At 32.1% G+C, this 18,365-nt stretch overlaps 1 protein-coding gene across 2 annotated transcripts in view; it reads right to left on the bottom strand.

The window, feature by feature from the left end:
* SLC17A5 (solute carrier family 17 member 5) overlaps positions 1 to 18,365 on the bottom strand; it is a 64,775-nt gene that overhangs the window by 5,785 nt on the left and 40,625 nt on the right. For both annotated transcript variants that reach the window (XM_051997271.1, XM_051997272.1), the window contains 3 exons: positions 14,671 to 14,803; positions 13,316 to 13,463; positions 1,568 to 1,658 (listed from right to left, as the gene is read on the bottom strand). In XM_051997271.1, coding sequence (XP_051853231.1) covers positions 1,568 to 1,658; positions 13,316 to 13,463; positions 14,671 to 14,803 — 372 coding nt within the window. The remainder of the gene's footprint in view (positions 1 to 1,567; positions 1,659 to 13,315; positions 13,464 to 14,670; positions 14,804 to 18,365) is intronic.

The raw sequence follows: 18,365 nt of genomic DNA on the forward strand, positions 1-18,365 counted from the left end.
ATTAATATAACTGAAAGGATGTTCTACTCTTGCCATTTCTATCAAGTCAGCATGCCTCTGACAAAGTTAACCAAATATATAAACTAAACAATTTATAGATATCTATTAAATCAATCAATCAAAAGTATGTTAAAGATGCCAGAAACATCTTAGGCCACTGGATGAAATCAGATGAGGAAATATGCTTGAACTGGTTAAAAGATTTAGACATACTTTTAGGGCTAACAGATTCCTGAAGAAAAGCCATTTCAATAACTGCTTCCACTGTTACATTTTGAGGAACTAAATCCTTACACCTATAACCCAAAGCAGTAAAGGAGTTGGGAATAAGCCCAATAATTTAATAGAGATCTCTAGGATTATTTACACATGTTTTATACATTTGATTAAATAATTCTGCAACTCAAAGAAGTGTTCTATCTGATGATATAAGGGATAAAGCATCTTTTTAATTACATTAATTGGGACTAAGAATATCAAATACTTTTCTCAACAACAGTACTACTGAGAGAATGAAAAAGATTGAATTTAAACTGTTAGTTTACTGGCTTTTTTTAAAAGCATACCATACGTGTGAACTTGATCAGTTAACCTCAGCTCCTCATCTATGAAATGAGGGGACTGGAGAGAAAAGATATTTGCTAATTTTTTAAAAATAGTGGTATATGTGTTTGGGTCCCATAGATGTGGAATGTTGCATACATTTTCATATCAAGTTACTGTGTTATTAGTTTTATTAAACTGTTTTACTTTGATACAAGACACCTCATATTGAGGGGATAATCTATAAATGTTTATAATATAAACTATAAACAAATCAATAAAACTTAAAAACTGTTTTTGCTTTGACAAATGTACAAATATGTTTAGAAGAATTGTACATATTTAACCTATACTAGATTATTTACTATCTGGGGAAGGAGTTAGGGGAAAGGGAGGGAGAAAAATGTGGAATGCAAGGTTTTGCAAGAGTGAATGCTAAAAGTAAAGCTATTATTAAAAATAAATTAATAAAACAAAACAAAACTAAAAACCTTGTTTTGGCCTTTGCTCATATTCTTCCCTATTTTTGGAATGCCCTTTCCCCTAATGTATTAACTTGTTGAATTCCTAGTCATACTTTAAAACCCAATTCAAATATTGTCTTTTTTTTTTTATTAAACTCTCCTGGACTCACCTGGTAGTTAATGACCTTCTCCCTTAGGACAACATGGCAAATTTTGTTCTGCAATTTTCTGATTTGTTTACTCAATATTTTATGGTTATATACACACTTTCCATTAGATTATTAAATCCATGAAGGCAGGGATTGTATCTTATCTAACTTGCAATGTTTAATAAACATTAATCGAATGTTAACTAATACAAAAAATGTCACACAAATGTAATTATATAGGAGCTTCCCAGGCACAAAGTCTTTAACCATCTACTACTTAAAAAGCAATTAAACTATAAATATTCAATATAAATATTCATAAGTATTCATACTGAAGAATCAAAGTACACACTCAAAATACATTGTAATTAAAATATATTCAATTTTGAACTGTTTGTAATGTTTACTTACATTAGGTGTTAGACTTTTAGCAATGACTGGTCCAATCATTCCTGGAATAGTACCAAATGAATTTGTGATGCCTAGGAGGATACCAGCATACCTGTACAAACAATTATCATAGCAGTTTATTAGTTGATAATAACACTTTAAGTATCATTTTATTTTTTCAGATCATGAATATGAGATACTTCATTGAGATAATATGGAGGGAAACAGGCTTCTAGGGAATAGGGATGGATATTTTAAGTGAAGCATTTAATTCTGTTTTTTAATCAATAGCATTAAAATTAATAATTTAAAAATATCACATATTTATCAATTGTATACCCCTTCTTTTCTATTCTCCTAAAGGACCATCTTATAGTAAAAGACAGAAAAAACAAACAAGTTCATCAAAACTAAGTGATATAGCCAATTAATATACTAATATAATTTGAGGAAACGATGCCATAAAAGAATGCTATGTATTGGTCTACCTGCCATCTGTGGGAGAGGATGGGGGAAAGAGGAGGAAAATTGGAACAAAAAGTTTTGCAACTGTCAATGCTGAAAAATTACCATGCATATATCTTGTAAATAAAAAGCTATAATAAAAAAAAATAAAAACAAAACAAAACAAAACAAAAAAAGGATGCTAGATGGTGCATTGGATAAAGCACTTAGCTTCAGACACTAGCTGTGAAACCTTAGGCAAGTCATTTAACCCGTTTGCCTCAGTTTCCTCATCTGTAAAAGGAGCTCCAGAACGAAATGGCAAACCAGTCTTGTAGCTTTGCTAAGAAAATCCCAAATGGGCTCAACAAAGAAACCTAATTGAAAAATAATCAAACAACAATAAAAATGCTATAAAAATGATACTTTTAAAACAAGACTAAAAGTGTTCAATGGTGGAGTGAATAGAATACCTTAGAGTCAGTAAGAGCTATGTTTATATCTATCTCTGATACTTGTTAACTGCAAGACTGGCCAAGTCATTCAATCTCTTGCCATCTCTGTCAACTTTCTGTGATTTTGTTTCTACATCTATTATTCCTCTGAAGTTACTAAACAATTTTCTTATACATTTGTCATCATTAGGATGTTGGTTTTGGCATTTAATGAAATTCCAATTTGGATTACTAATTAGTAATATTTTGTAATTTGTAGTTTGTAAAAACTCATTATGGCTCTCTACAAGTTGCACTCGAAACAGTATGGTTTTTGAAGATTTTCATAACCTAAACTCATTTATTCTAATCCTTCCTGCTATTTCCAAGTCTCCCAAGTACTTCAAGCAAGTACAAAACATGCCATATGCATTTCAGCCAAGGTGCTCTTTTTGTTCTGCTTGGACTACCCTCCTACCTCCCTTTCTGCTTATCTAAATCCTATCTTTCAAAGCCCCAGCTACTATCTTTTCCAGGTAAGCCCTTTCCAATCATAACACTTCATAGTGATTTTTTTTCTCTTATCTGAATTCTCATATTGCACTGAAAATCAGTTCCACACTTAGCACTTGATTCTTTTTATTATTATTATTATTTTTTAATCATAAACTTATTTCAACTACTACAAGCCATCCAAAGATGTTTTTCCCAGCTCCTTTCCCAGGTCCTTCCTCCTGCTCAAACTCTGAGGCCTTGTGCAGGAAAGCCTAAGGTCTGTTTGTCATAATCATATTTTTACTTGTCATTCTATTAACTAATTAGGAAAGCAATCTTCATGTTTTTTTGGGGGAGAGGGGTTGGGAGAACCCTCCCATAATGAGCTCTGGAAGATTTCGTTTTTAATTTATTATAGATGGAGAGATGCATGGAGGGATTATTTACATTGCCAAAATCACAGATCCAATGTTTGGGCTTTAGAGTAGATATAAAAGTGTGAGCATCAATGTATTATGGCTTGTGAGAAAAAATGATAATTTGATACTTATTAGTAATATCTATAATAGTAGTATATCAATTTATCATTACTTATTAGTAATATAGGAATTCATTAAGCAGTTGGAGGTATCATGATGCTGAAAGGGAAAGGAAGAAAAAAATCTCCCCCTCCCCCATATGAATAAGCAAATAAATCATAATTTATTTTTCTGGTATGATGTTTTCAGTTGGGGGAAGATCTCTTATTTCTGAAAACTGTATTTAACAAAGATAGATGCACAGAAATGAACAATTTAAGTAAATTCCCTACGACTCAATGTCTACTATGCTAGGGAATTTTAATTAATATTCTGTCATATTATACTGGTTTTCTTTTTATTCCTTGTTGACTGATGTCTGTTAGTAATGTATAAAAGGACATTACTTACAAGTGTGCTGAACTGATCACAATATATTAACTTTTTTTTCCCTCCTCCACTGAAACAGGTGGGTATGTATTATAATGATGGTTAAAAAAAAAAAGGAGATGTAATTATTCAGATTTAGAAACAGTAAGGAAAGGATAGCACTCTCTCTTTAAAAAAACTACTTTTCTTTTTTAATTTTAAGATTATTTTTGTTGTTGTTGATATAATGTGGTATCATGTGGTCAGTTAGCCTGGCACTATGTGCCAGACACTATGCTAAGCACTAGCGATACAAAGAATGAAAAAAAGGGAGCCTTGAGGAACTCACATAATGTGGGAGATAATATGCAAATGACTATGCATAAATAAGATATATATATAGGATAAATCGGACAAAATCAATAGAAGAGAAGGCATTAGAATTAAGGGGATTAGGGGCAGGCTTCCTGCAGAAGGTAGATTTTAGCCAGAACTTGAAGAAAGCCAAGATAGCCAGGTGATAGAGAAGAGAAAGAATTTTAGGCATGGGGGACAGCCAGCCAGAGAAAATTCAAGAGTTTGGAGAGGTAATATATTATGTCACTGGATTGCAGGCTACTTCTATTATCCATTGGTAGATGATGCCAGGATGCTGGCAGTGTCAGAGGAAAGAAGGACTATACAAAAGATATTACAAAGGTAAAATCAATATAACTTGTCAATAGATTGGATGTGGGAGAGTAAGAGAGTGAAGAGTTGAGGGTGACACTTTAAGGCCTGGGTGACTGGGAGGATAGCTGTACCCTAGACTGTAATAGAGAAAAAAGGAAGGTTTTTGAGGAAAGATGAGTTCAATTTTACATATACTGAAATTAAGATGTCCCTGGGATAGTCAGTTAGAAATATCTAATAGTCAGTTGGATATATGAGACTGAAGTTAGTGAAGAATTCAGGGCTGGATAAGTAGATCTGAAAATCATTAACTTTGAGATAACTGAATTCATGGAAATTGGTGGGAAAACCAGGATAGAGTGTGACAAAAAATCTAGAGAGAAGAAAACTGGGGGGAAAAAGATGTTCATGTATTGGAAAATGGTACAAACTGATACATCTATGTATAAAATATTATGCTGCTGCAAGAAATCAATACAGAGAAAGAGGGAAAGACTCCCTTGAACTGATGCAAGAGTTAAATAAGCTTAGTCAAGAAAACAAAATATCCAATGATTGAAACAATGTAAAAAGAATGAACAGGCACAATAAAAAGTGAAAGGGATCATTACAAAATTATAAACATTACAAAGTTATGAAGAACAAGTGAGTGCAGCCCCAAAGAAAAGATGTAAGAATATGTTCTCACCCCCCTCTCCCCTCCCTTTGGTGGAGGTGGGAAATTCTTGGGTGTGGAATATTGCATATATTTTCAGACTTTTATAATGTGTTGATCAATTTTGCTGTCTTTTCCTTTTTTGTCTTTAAAAAAAATCCTTGTTATATAGAATGACTATAGGAAGATGGTAAGAAAAGGGGAAATTTTGGACAATGTTAAAAAAAAGCAATAAATATTTGTTTAAAAATATATATTTTACTGTTTCTATTCCCAAAGAACTTACAGTTTAGTAAAACTGAACAAAAACTTTAAGTTCAGGGAAGTTGTCTCAACAGTTCAACTAAATCTATTTTTAGGCAAGGCAGTTCAAGGATACTTGTCCAACACAATATCTCACTTAATATTTTATTTCCTTACATACTCTCTATCTATATAAATCTATACAATCTTGAGATTTTTATTCTCTAGCTTAAATAATTTGAATTATTAAATTTACTTAACTTAAAGAGATATGGGGAAGGAAAAAAAATCTAGCACAGCTGGAATGGATCCAGGTGTTAACATTTGACAATCTTACAATTTTCTATGTTCAAAACACTTAAGGTGTGATAATGAAACTATGGGGCACAGATTCTTCTCAGCACTCTAGTTTTAATACGTCTTAAATAAACCAAGCTGGCAGCACAGACTTTTTTTAAACGTAGTTAACATTTTGGCAATAGGTGGACACTGACTGTAACACTGCCAGAAGTTACAAGAGCCTGTTACTAAGTGTAAGTGTATGCTGTGAAATTCTCAATGTCAGCACCCAGAAGCTGGAGTATTTATATTTTGATTGGCCTAGAAGTGCAATGAAAGCATGATGCACTGCTGTGGGAAAAAATGGATTACGGGGACTTCTGTGGAATTTCTACTTGTATTTCGTGGTATAAAGTTGAAATAACTTCTCTAAGATTCCCTTCATGTTGGTCAACAAAGCAGACATTTCAACAGCTGTAGAAAAAATACAGTAAAATTTTTATTAGCTAAAGGATATATGTATTTAGCTGTTATTTCCAAAGACTTAGAAATATATTTTTCTGGTCTTTTTTTTATTCAGAGGAATTATGGTTTTTAAAATAGTTTTAAACTTAATAAAAACATAATTGTAGTTATAAGAAAGGTATAATTCAATATTTTAAAAGACATCTTCTAATTCCAAAAAACTTGTATTGAACGATGTCATCCACATTCAGAGAAAGAACTATGGAGTCTGAATGCAAATCAAAGCATAATATTTTCACTTTTTATTATTTATATTTTCTTTCTTGTGGTTTTCCCCTTTGTTCTGATTCTTCTTTCACAATATGACTAATACAGAAATTTGTTTACCATGATTGTACATGTATACCTGGTACTGCATTGCTTGCTGCCATTGGTGGAGGGAAGGAAGGTGTAAAATTTGGAACTTAACATCTTACAAAAATGAATGCTGTAAACTATCTTTACATGTAATTGGAAAAAATTCAAATACTATTAAATGAAAAAAAAAAAAAAAAGACAAGTCTTCACTGATGTTGGGACTCTTTTCCACCAAGCTGTTTTTAGCCACTACGGATCTAGAAATCTAGTTCTACTTGCACCATCTAGCTGCCTCATTCAAGAATGGCTGTGGACAAAAGGATTCATCCCTGGGGGCCAGTCTTCTAAAGATAAGTCTCTATGTCCATTTTAATTGCTGTGACATATTTGGTTTGCATGATCTGTCCAGGATGTATACAGAATATATTTGCTCCGTAGGATCCTGTAACCAAAAATGCTATTGACTTTGTTTCCTCTTTTAGAATAAAAGTATATAAAAGTGATAACTTGCTGAGAGCAGGTCTACATATACAGAGCTATCCATACCTATACTGAGAAGGCAATGAATTATGATTTATCATCACCATCATCAATAACAATAAGCATCTACAAAATGCTTATTACTATTAGATGCTGTGTTAATTTCTGGAAATACAAAGAAAATCAAAAACACAGTCCAGGCTCTCAAAGAGCTCATATTTTCTAAAGGAGGAAAGAACATAGAAACAATTATATACCTCCAAGATCTAAATAATTTTGATAGAAGGTAACCTTTGAGAGAAGGCACAAATGGGGGAGTACAATAAAATTAAGATCTAAGGATTTGAACTTAGTTTTAAAAGAAATCAAGGAAGCAAAGAAGGGGCAAAAAAGGAAAGCCAGTACAAGGGCAAAGAATTAAGAGATGCAATGTTGCGTGTGAGGAAGAGCAAAGAATGATGCAGAATCACAAAGTGAGTGCCTGGAGGACAATAAAGTGTAAAAAGACTGGAAAGGCAGGAAGGGGGCCAGATTGTGAAGGAATTTAAAAGCCAAATTGGATTTGTTAGTTTATTATTATTTGCACAGTGATACTCAATTTTCATATATTCCAATTCTGCTTCTACAACTCACTTCTTCATTGAAAGTTTTTCTCAGTTTCTATATTCTTAATATTTGTCACTTTTATAATATTTCATTACATTCAACCATTGATCTTGTGTATCAATATTGTTACTACAAAAAATGCTGCTATAAATATTTCTCTATATATCTTCCTCAGTGTTTTTTTGTTGGATCAAAGAGTAGGAACAGCTCAGTAACTTTTCAGGAATAATTCCAAATTGTTTTCTAGAATGATCAGAATAATTCATAACTATCAATGTTTTTATTTATATCTTCCCATTAGTCCCTCAAACACTTGCTGTTTTTTGTTTTCTATTATCTTTGCTAATGATTACTCTGAAGTGAAACCTTAGGGTTATTTCATGTGTATTTCTTTTATTATTAATGATTTGGGCATTCTTTCTCATATGATTGTTTTCTTTTTTGTTTTCCTTAGAAACCTCATATCTACTCTGTATATATGTAGTAAATACCTAGTTATCTGTCTACAATGATCTTCCCTTATTAGAAAGTAAGCTCCTTGAGGGGAAAGTCACATTTCTTGCTTTTCTTTATATTCCTAGTACTCAGAATCATGGCAGGCACATATCATATGCTTAAAAGATACTTCCTGATTGATAGACTGACTGAAAACTGCCCGTTTCCCTGTCTTTGACTATTTATCTATTGAGTAATGGCTCTTGTGCTTATGCATTTATCAGATATATCTGCTGCTAAGATTTTAAGGGAAGTTTTTTACAGGAGGTAGTTCCTGGTTTCACACTTAGGAAATGGATTCTAAAAGGTGCGGAGAAAGAACTACATGGAGATGTTAGAAATACCTAAATATAAGGAACTGAGCATCTAATTTGCTTAAATAACTTTAAGCAAAATGCCTTCATTCGTTTGTACAGGGCTCTAATTTTCCATTTCTAATTTTTCTTTGTTTAATAATCAGATCTTAGATTGATAATTTTTTTTAGAAGACAGAAGCAAAACATACTATTATAACTGTTGCCTTCTGTTAAAAATATTTCTTTCTCTTATTAAGAGATTTTTCTTTAGTCTTCCCTTAACTTTAAATACTTTTTTTCATCCATATCTTATGAATTGCTTATTTCTTGCTTTTTACAGATTTTTGTCCCTTATTTACTTGTATCTTTTTTGCATTCCTCCTTCCTTCCTTCCTTCCTTTCTCAACTACTTTGTGGAATACACATTTGTCAGGTCATTCTGCTGCTCTTTGTTTAGTCAAGTACGCTTCTTCCCACCCTTCCCATTTTGACATAATAAACATAGATTCTTCTTATGTGCTTTTACAATTCTTCCTTTGAATAAAATTCTACTTTTTTGAACTCCTTTTCTGCTTAAATAGCCTTCCTACCAATTCTTTCTGAATATATCCTCAGGTCAATAAAGTGGATATTCTTGAAATTTGTGTTCTCTGAAATTTCTATCATCTTTATGAAGCAAGATGTTATCTTCAACTAATTTTTCCTTACTTATAGGGATAACTTCTTGAAGGGATTGTTCCTTTTTTTTCATTTCAGTTTCCCCCCTGAAATTATATAAAGCAATGTGGGGAAGATCTAATTCAATTTTACAGGGTTTTATTGAATGCCTGAATTGCCAGGCACTGTGATAGATAATATGATCAAAACACAAAAGAATGGATCAGTCTTTGGTTTCAAAAAGCTTGTAATGTAAGTATATCACATTTAATTTTATGAATTAAACAACAGAAGAATTTTTGGATCCTAGATTGGGCTGAAAGGGACCAGAACCATCATGTCCAGTGGCTTCATTTTAATACATGAGAAAACTAAGGCTCATAAAGTTTACTCAGAATAATATAAGTAATAAAGGGTCAAGTTAGTATTTAAACCCAAGTCTTTTGATTTCAAATCCAGTGATCTTTCCACTACACTAAATCATATATATATATAAATATGTTTATCAGATAAAGGGATAAGATAAATTTTAGGAACATGTTGGCTGTGATCAATATATTTCTTAGTTTACTAAGAACATACAAAAATTTTGAAAAAAAATTCTTAATAAAGATACTAGAGTGGTTTGTCATTTCCTTCTCCAGTTCATTTTACAAATAAGGAGACTGAGACAAAGTGACTTATTTAGGTCACACAACTAGCTAAGTATCTAAGGCCAAATCTGAACTTGGATCTTTCTGACTCCAGGTCCAGCACTCTATCTACTGTATCATGTAACTGCCCACATAAAAGAACGAGAGTCAGTTTTTTTGAGAATCAGGATTTTTATGCTTCTTTATATAATATAATTTATATCCTTTTTTTTGAAAACAAAAAAGTTAGAAAACAATAGAACTCAAGATAAATCTATAGTTTAAAAAGTCAAAGCTTTGTAATATTGTATGGTTTATTTAAGTTTTGAAGGTTTAGGAATTGGAAAGACAATAATGCTTGTTTTTATGATTACATAATCTAATATTTAATTTGAATCAATTTTCTAATTTAGAAGTTTTATACAGGTTTAATAATTACATATTCTTTAACAATGAAGATAACTATGTACAATGAGTGGATGTTTTGTTTAGTAATTAGCACAAAACAAATTCAGGTCTAGACAACTTCCAAATCACTAAAGGAAAAAAAAATTGTATTTAAGTTTTCTTAAATTAGCATTTAGTTAGTTTTTGCCTTTCATTACCATATTGAAAGAAAATGAATGTAGTAGGCTAGTGAATTTAATGAAAACTTAACTATCTGTTTTAATTCTAGGCCTAAGGAGAATCTTTCCAATTAATATTATGATTAGATTAACATAATATCAATTCATGAACTATAGCTGAGAAGATACAAAGAACTACCTTGAGAAATGATCATTAGTGCCAAAAGTCTATTTACTAGGTCAATAGTGCCACCTATTGATTTTAAAGTGAATACAACTGCATTTGTGCTACTGCCCCTGTTTCTTTAGAACCCCTTACATTAAAAGAAAATGCATAATTTACTGTTCTCATCAGAGGCTACTTTAATACTTTAAGAGAACTATACAGAGTGAACAGAACCAGGAAATCCTTTTACACAATGACATTATAGAGAAAAACAAATCTGAAAGACTTTAGAATGACAGAAAGATACTATATGTGACAAAATATTGATAACACTTTTGGAGTAGCCAAAAACTGGAAGCAAAGTGAGTGTCCATCAATTTGAGAGGAACTAAATAGATTGTGCTCCATGAATATAATGGGAAATGGCACTATAAGACATGATAAATATGTATTCGAAGAAACTTGGGAAGATTTATATCAAACATTGGAAAAAAGAATTTAAACAGAGCCAATGGCCACAAAACAACACTAAAATCAGGAGGATTCAGATCAGTGTAATGATTCAAATAATGAAACATTACTTCCCTTTCTCTAGGTAGATAGACTAGGCACATGTTATCATTTGTATATCCCTCACATTTCTCATGTGTCCCATTCTTTACATCCACATAGCTAATTTAGAGCCTCATTACCACTTTTGATCTACTGTTAGATTCCAGTCTCTGTCTCCTTTCCAATCTATGCTCTGCCAAAATAATATTTCTAAAACATAGGTCTGATTGTGTCACTTTTCTGTTTAAAAAGCTTCAATGAATCTCTATTGCTTCTAAGATAAATTACAAACTCAACTATTTGGGATTACAGTCTCATAATTTGGCATAAATTTCTCTTTCTAGACTGATTTTTATATCATTGTTCCTCATTTACTCTTATATTCTGACTCCTTGTGTCCCACTTATAGCATTCCATGTTCATTATCTGTGTCCTAGGCTTGGAATACTCTCTCTTTTCAGTGATACACCTTGGAATTCCTAGTTCTCCTTAAGTGTTACCTCTTGCATGAGGCCTTTCCTGCTGTGTGACCCTGGACAAGTCACTTAACCCCCAATAGCCTCAGCAAAAATAAGTAAATAAATAAGATGAAAAGTGTAAATTTAAAATCCTGACCTCAACCAAAATAAGCATTTTGTTTTTTGGCTGAGGCAATTGGGGTTAACTGACTTGCCCAGGGTCACACAGCTAGGATGTGTTAAGTATCTGAGATCACATTTGAACTCAGATCCTCCTAACTTCAGGGCTGGTGCTCTATCCACTGGGTCACTGAGCTGCCCCCCAAATAAGCATTTTTTAAAAATGCCTCTTTAAAAAAATTATTGATACCTTTGGAGAAAGCAATTTTAATTCAGTGGTAGGACAACAATCAAATAAGTGAAGAAGTAGAGGAACTTAGTTGGGAGAAAATATGGCCTCTATTTTTTTTTCAGTATACTAAGAGGTAAGGTCTATTGATAACAAGATAGGTGGAGGAGGCATTGAGGGCAGCATGGTATAAAAGAAAAAATTCTGGACTTCTGGATTTCAAAATCTGAATATTGAACACTTACAAGTTGTAAGATTTTGGCTAAGTCATATATTTTTCTCAGCCTCAGTTTCCTCATCTATATAGTGATAATAATATACAATTGTACCTATAAAGGGGAGTTGTGTTTAAAATAATGTACTTAAAGTATTTTGTGAACATTAAGGTGCTATTTAAATGTCAGCTATCAGCTGTGATTATGGGGGCTAAAAGTGAGGTTTGGAGGAGCTGTTGAAGGGAGTGGGACAGAATCAATTAGAGACGAATATATATTTTGTAGTCTATCACTGGGGACCCAGTTATAATTAGCTCAAATAAATTTGTCATGAACCAGGGAACATCCCACACTGAGGTAGAGTGAAGCTGAAGGCAGAGATGTGGAGGAAGCTGATGAATTGTGAAGTAAGAATGTAAAAGAGACTTAAAGGTGATAGATAAGTTCCCAAGTATAAGGACAGGAACAATTTCTAGAAAATAAAAATTACCTAGGAATCCAAGTAAATTTCAAATGCATTATTAATCAACATTGTGATTTGGTATCTAAAAATACTGTGATCCTAAGCTATATTAACATAAAAAATATCTAGAAATAAAAAGACAGTCAACCTATTATGTTCTCTTTGATTAGACCACATCTGAAATATTGTATTTTGTATGACACATTTTAGGACAGGACTGTGATAAAGTGGACCATATCTAGAAGGGAAATGTTTAGTCTAAATAAAAGAAGATCTACAGAAAATAATGGCAGTCAAGGGGGTGTAGTGGAAAGAGCACTAGACTTATAATAAGGGGCCTGGCTTAGGTTTCTGGCTATCATACTACTGCTGTGAACCTGGGGAAGTCACTGAAACTCTTTAAGCCTCCATTTCCTCATCTATAAAATGAAGGAAAAAACCCTGTATTATCTACTAATTAGATTATTGTACTTAAGAATTTACTATTATTAGACATTTTTTCCCTCTCTCCTTAGGTACGAATACATTTTTTTGAGGTGGACAACTGCTTCAGTCCATCTAAGGAAGTCCATTCTAAGGAGGATCTTTTTTCCTCCTTCTTTCTTCCAAAAACTGATGAACTCATTTACATTTTGAAAAAATACATTTTATCAGATGTTTTCCATTATCCTCATTTTAGAGAGGAAGAAGTAAAGGTACAAAGAAGTTAGGTGACTAAGATCACATAACTAGCATCAGAAAACAATTTTGACACCACTTGATTGTCTCCAATTTAGAATTTAAACTATTTCACACTTCATGCTATCTCCATATAAACTGATCCCAATAAATTCAATGATTTAAGAAATCATGAAGAAATTTAATGTTTAAGAAATTCAAAATGATCTACATATTAGTACTTACGAAGGTGCAATATCCAGATGATTGATACTAAACCCAGAAGTACAAAAACCTCCTAATGTTGTGGATATGGTTAGGAAGGCAATTGCCAAATAATAATCACAGCCAATGAATCCAGCTGCTACTAGGAATACTGCTGGCCCAATCATTCCTGGAGTCATTTTTTTTTTTTTTTTACAAAAAAGAGAAAGCAAAAATATTATGAAAGAACTGCATACAGTAGTGTGACCCACATGTAATTCTGAACCATGATGTTACTTCCCCCTAGTGCAGAAACATTGCACTACATTCTCCTTCCAAAGACTCAGAAGTTTGCCCATCTTTAGAGATTCCTTTAATGTTGCTGGGCCATATTAAATGTTCAATATTAAATGAATGATGTATCTAGATATGAAGAAACTAAAATATCATGAAATGCAGAGGTAAAATTTCGGGGAGAAAATATGGAATCCAGCAAACTACAAAGTAATAAGCTATTTTTCTTGTGATAATTTTAAATTCATAAATATAAAAGTAATAAAATTGAATTACGAACTTTGATGCATTAGGAAAAGCTAATACATAAAACTGATAATATTTATAATCATATGCAATTCAAAAGTCAATAGGGGCATTTAGTATGACTTAAATAAAAATAGAAAATAGTAAACACAGATGAAAGATCTTTTTTTATAAAGAGGATGCTGACAAGCTATTTTCCATGTTCTCAAAGGACAAAATATAACAAAATAAGATTATAGAAGAGTCTTTAATTTTATGGAAAAAATTATTGATTGTTAAGAAGAGCTAAAACCACCCAGAATAAAGTTATTAAAATTATGTATTGGGGATAGAGATGGTAGAATTTTCATGCTTGGAGAGCTTCAAAAATATAATAAAAAATTCTTTGCTCTAGGAGGTTTAAGACATGACATTTATAAAAACTTGGATTGAAGGCTAAATCAGACAGTGACATACAATAAATACTGTTCCAGCAAAGTCTCCCATCTTCCCCATAAGGGGACTCATAGCTATAATAAACAGTGTTTCCATCTTAAACAACATTCCTTCCTCAAAACCAAGACAAAATACAATATAATATAAACATAAATCCAAAATGCTGGACCTTGTTCATAAAACATAGGGGACAATGTTAACATTGTTAAAGAAACTGACTAGATTTGTAAAGAATATCATAGTATAATTATTTATAATATACATACTGGTTTAGGAAATATACAGATGTCATTTTACAAAAATGCACATAAAATATTTTGTATGGAAATGAAAGAAATGACCAACATAACCCCTTATTTTTGCTTTAAAGTACACTGTTCGATCTTAAAAATAACAACAATAACAACAACTACTGTACCTACCTATTAAACTAAATACTCTACGGACCCATACAGTTGAAAATGTCCATGTTACTCTTAAGTAGTCAGCAGCTTGACCAGACAAGAGCATACAAATCCAACATCCAAAATAAGGTAGTGCAGATAAAAGTCCATTCTGAAAAAAAAAGCATAATAATATTAATGGCAATTAAAAGACTAAAGTATAATTAGACACACAGAGATATTTAAATCCAGAGTCTATCTTTCGTAGAGGTACAAAACTGGAAGCAGTTTTTGCCAGTAAGAAAATTCTTCGATTTTTTTCTATCATGCAATTCCATGATGACATCTTTTATTGTTCTTCTTTGAAATTCTTTATTGGATATATATTGTATCCTGCTTATATTCTTATATTCTTCCACTGCCTTTGGTGGTGCTCATGTTTAATTCTTCAGAGATGGTGATACATTTCATGTTTTGCTGTCATAGGACAGCACATCAACTCTTGATATTAAAAAGATACATCTTTATTTTCATGAGAAGCATGGTTTCATCAGCAAACTGCAGTTTCTTTAAGGCAATCCAGTCAGCTATCATCTTCCTGTTCAAATCTGGATCCAACTTACTGTCCATTAAGTGCACATTGTAATTTGGGCAATAAAAATTCTTCATTTAATAGTCTTTTCCCAGAAGGCTTTGATTCAATAAGCATGTTTTCTACAAATAGACATATCTGAAAAAACCTTATCGATCACAAGGAATCTTTCTTCAACTGGGGATTTGTGCTGACTCTTCTCTATCACAATGGCAAAATACTTTTGATGAGCAGGGTCATTTCTGTTGTACCTTTCAAGGAATCTTGGTGTTTTTAACTTTTGAATGGAAGACACTTCATTGAAAACGAGACCATAAAGTGATGTTTTGTTCTACTGAGGCAACAATTTTTCATAATCAACAAACTAATAAGCATCTTATATGCTATATCTTTTAATCAATTATGAAATGTTAAAGATGTTGACTACTACTGATGGAGGCCTGATTGTTTCTAATAATTCATCACGGAAACCCTCAATTCATGTACAGCTCACTCACATAAATATTTTGAATAAATATGAGAATAGGTAAATAATCAAATAGTCAATTGATGTTTTCTCAGCCTCATCCTCACCCCTTCTCTTTTCTGCATTAGCAAGAACTAAAGTTTTTTTTTCCCATATATTTTAATATTATCTTAATTTTTAATCTGTTAGTTGTTTTTCCATTTCCATTTTTAAATGCCCTTAGTGTGACTTGCTTAAAAGAGTTTTTGCCAAAATGGTTTCTTTCCATTTCTTCTTTGTTTTCTGAAACAATATTGCTCTTCAGTCCTTTTTGTAATGGTAAAGAAATTTTGTAATGGATGCCCATCAGTTGGGGAATGGCTGAATAAGTGAGGATATATGAAGGTAATGGATTATTATTGTTCTGTAAGAAATTATGAGTAGGCTGATTTCAGAAAAGCTTGAAAAGACTTACATGAATTGATTTTAAATAAAGTTAGCAATAACAAGCAAATATTGTAAACAATAACAACAAGATTATGTGATAATCAACTGTGATGGACCTGGCTCTTTTCAACAATGAAGTGATTCAAAGCAATTCCAATAGATTTGTGATGGAAAGTGCCATTTGCTTCCAGAAGGAGAACTACAGACACGGAATGTGGATCAAATCATAATATTTTCACTTTTTTTTGGTTATTATTGTAGTTTTTTTCTTTTTTGTGATTTTTTTCACTTTTTGATATGATTTTTCTTGCACAGCTTGATGAATATGGACATATATTGTCTTGGGGAGGGAGAGTAGAATATAAGATTTTGCAATGGTAAATGCATGTGTTTGGAAAAATAAAATCCTATTAAAAACAATATTACTTTTAATCATCCATCTTTCTTTAAATTTTAAAAAAATAATAGCTTTTTATTTTTAAAATATATTCAAAGATAGTTTTCAATGTTTATCCTTGCAAAGCCTTATGTTCCAAATTTTTCTCCGTCCTTCTCTCCCTCCCCTAGACAGCAAGTAATCTATGTTAAAGATGTGCAATTCTACATATATTTCCACATTTATCATGCTGCACAAGAAAAATCAGATAAAAAACCATAAAGAAGATAAAAAGCAAGAAAACAACAACAAAAAGGTGAAAAACTATGGTAAGATCCACATTCAGTCCCTATAGGATCTCTTTCTGTTTGCAGATGGCCCTTTCCATCACAAGTCTATTGGAACTGGCCTGAATCACATCATTGTTGAAAAGAGCCACATTCATAATCTTGTTGTTGTTGTGTATAATGTTCTCTTCATCCATCATTCTTAATAAGATTTTTCAAATGAATCTATAATCTAACTTTGTGTTACCTTTGGAGGTCATCTCTTATCTATCTGGCAAGTAAATCGGATGTTTGCTGACTAAGGAGGTTCCTTCTTTACTCTTTTAGTCTCTTTGTTAGTTATTGCAAACAATAAATACAATAGGTATAAATTTTATTTCTTCATTAACATTTCCAATTTTGATTGTTGATTATGTATTTAAATGGTCTACAATTGAGTTGTTTCAGTTGTGTGACACATCTTTTTATTTTTCTTCTTGATTTTTATGAAAACCAATCTTAGGTAGGACAATTGATGGTCAGAATACAAACAGCCAAAACAGGGATAACTTCCATATCAATTAATGAGTCTTCTTATTTCTTAAAATAGAATGTATTTTGTGTGTGTGTGAAAATAGGGTATAGTAGAAAGAAATCTGACTGTAAATCCAAGAAAACCTAAATTCAAGTCGTCTTTGACACACATTAGCTATATAACTGAGCAAATTGCATAATTTCTCAATGATGTAGGCTACTGTCTAAGAGTAACACTATGACTCTCTAATTACACAGAAGGTAACAACTAGTAATAATAGAGGGAGTTTCCTTATCTGAAAGTTCATTATACCAACTAAATCACAGCTCCAGTTCTTTCCCCTATCCATATGTGGCGGAGAAACATATCCTTGTGTTTAGCATATCTCAATTGTGACATAAAATGTGGGGTTTCAGTATAAGTCACAAGTCTTTGGTATCTCTCATTCCTTTTTCCTAATCCATGTTTTCCCACTTCCTAACATGCTTATCTTTCCCCATGCTTGCAATGAAGTCACTAAGTAGTAGAGTGTGTCTTGATTTAATTTGCAGGGCTTATTAAGTTTTTTTTTTTTTTTAATAACTTTTTATTGATAAAACCCATGCCAGGGTAATTTTTTACAGCATTATCCCTTGCACTCACTTCTGTTCCGATTTTTCCCCTCCCTCCCTCTTCTCCCTCCCCCAGATGGCAAGCAGTCCTTTACATGTTGAATAGGTAACAGTATATCCTAGATACAATATTTGTGTGCAGAACCGAACAGTTCTCTTGTTGCACAGGGAGAATTGGATTCAGAAGGTATAAATAATCCAGGAAGAAAAATAAAAATGTAAGGGCTTATTAAGTTCTAAATAATTTTTCATCTTTAGTAGCCAATGCTGGTATAAACTATAGTTTCATGAAGATTTTTGGGGGGGCAAGTCCTTATCAACTATAATGTGCTTAACAAATAATTTTTGTTCGTTTGCTTGTTTTGTCTGCCATTAGGAATACAATAAAACCCATTCTGCCAACTCTTTTTTTTCCTCTCCAAGTATTTGTGTGCCAAATTTCTATGTAGCTAGAAGAGCTTC

Source organism: Antechinus flavipes, chromosome 4 (genome assembly GCF_016432865.1).
Source record: "Antechinus flavipes isolate AdamAnt ecotype Samford, QLD, Australia chromosome 4, AdamAnt_v2, whole genome shotgun sequence".
Lineage (NCBI taxonomy): Eukaryota > Metazoa > Chordata > Mammalia > Dasyuromorphia > Dasyuridae > Antechinus > Antechinus flavipes.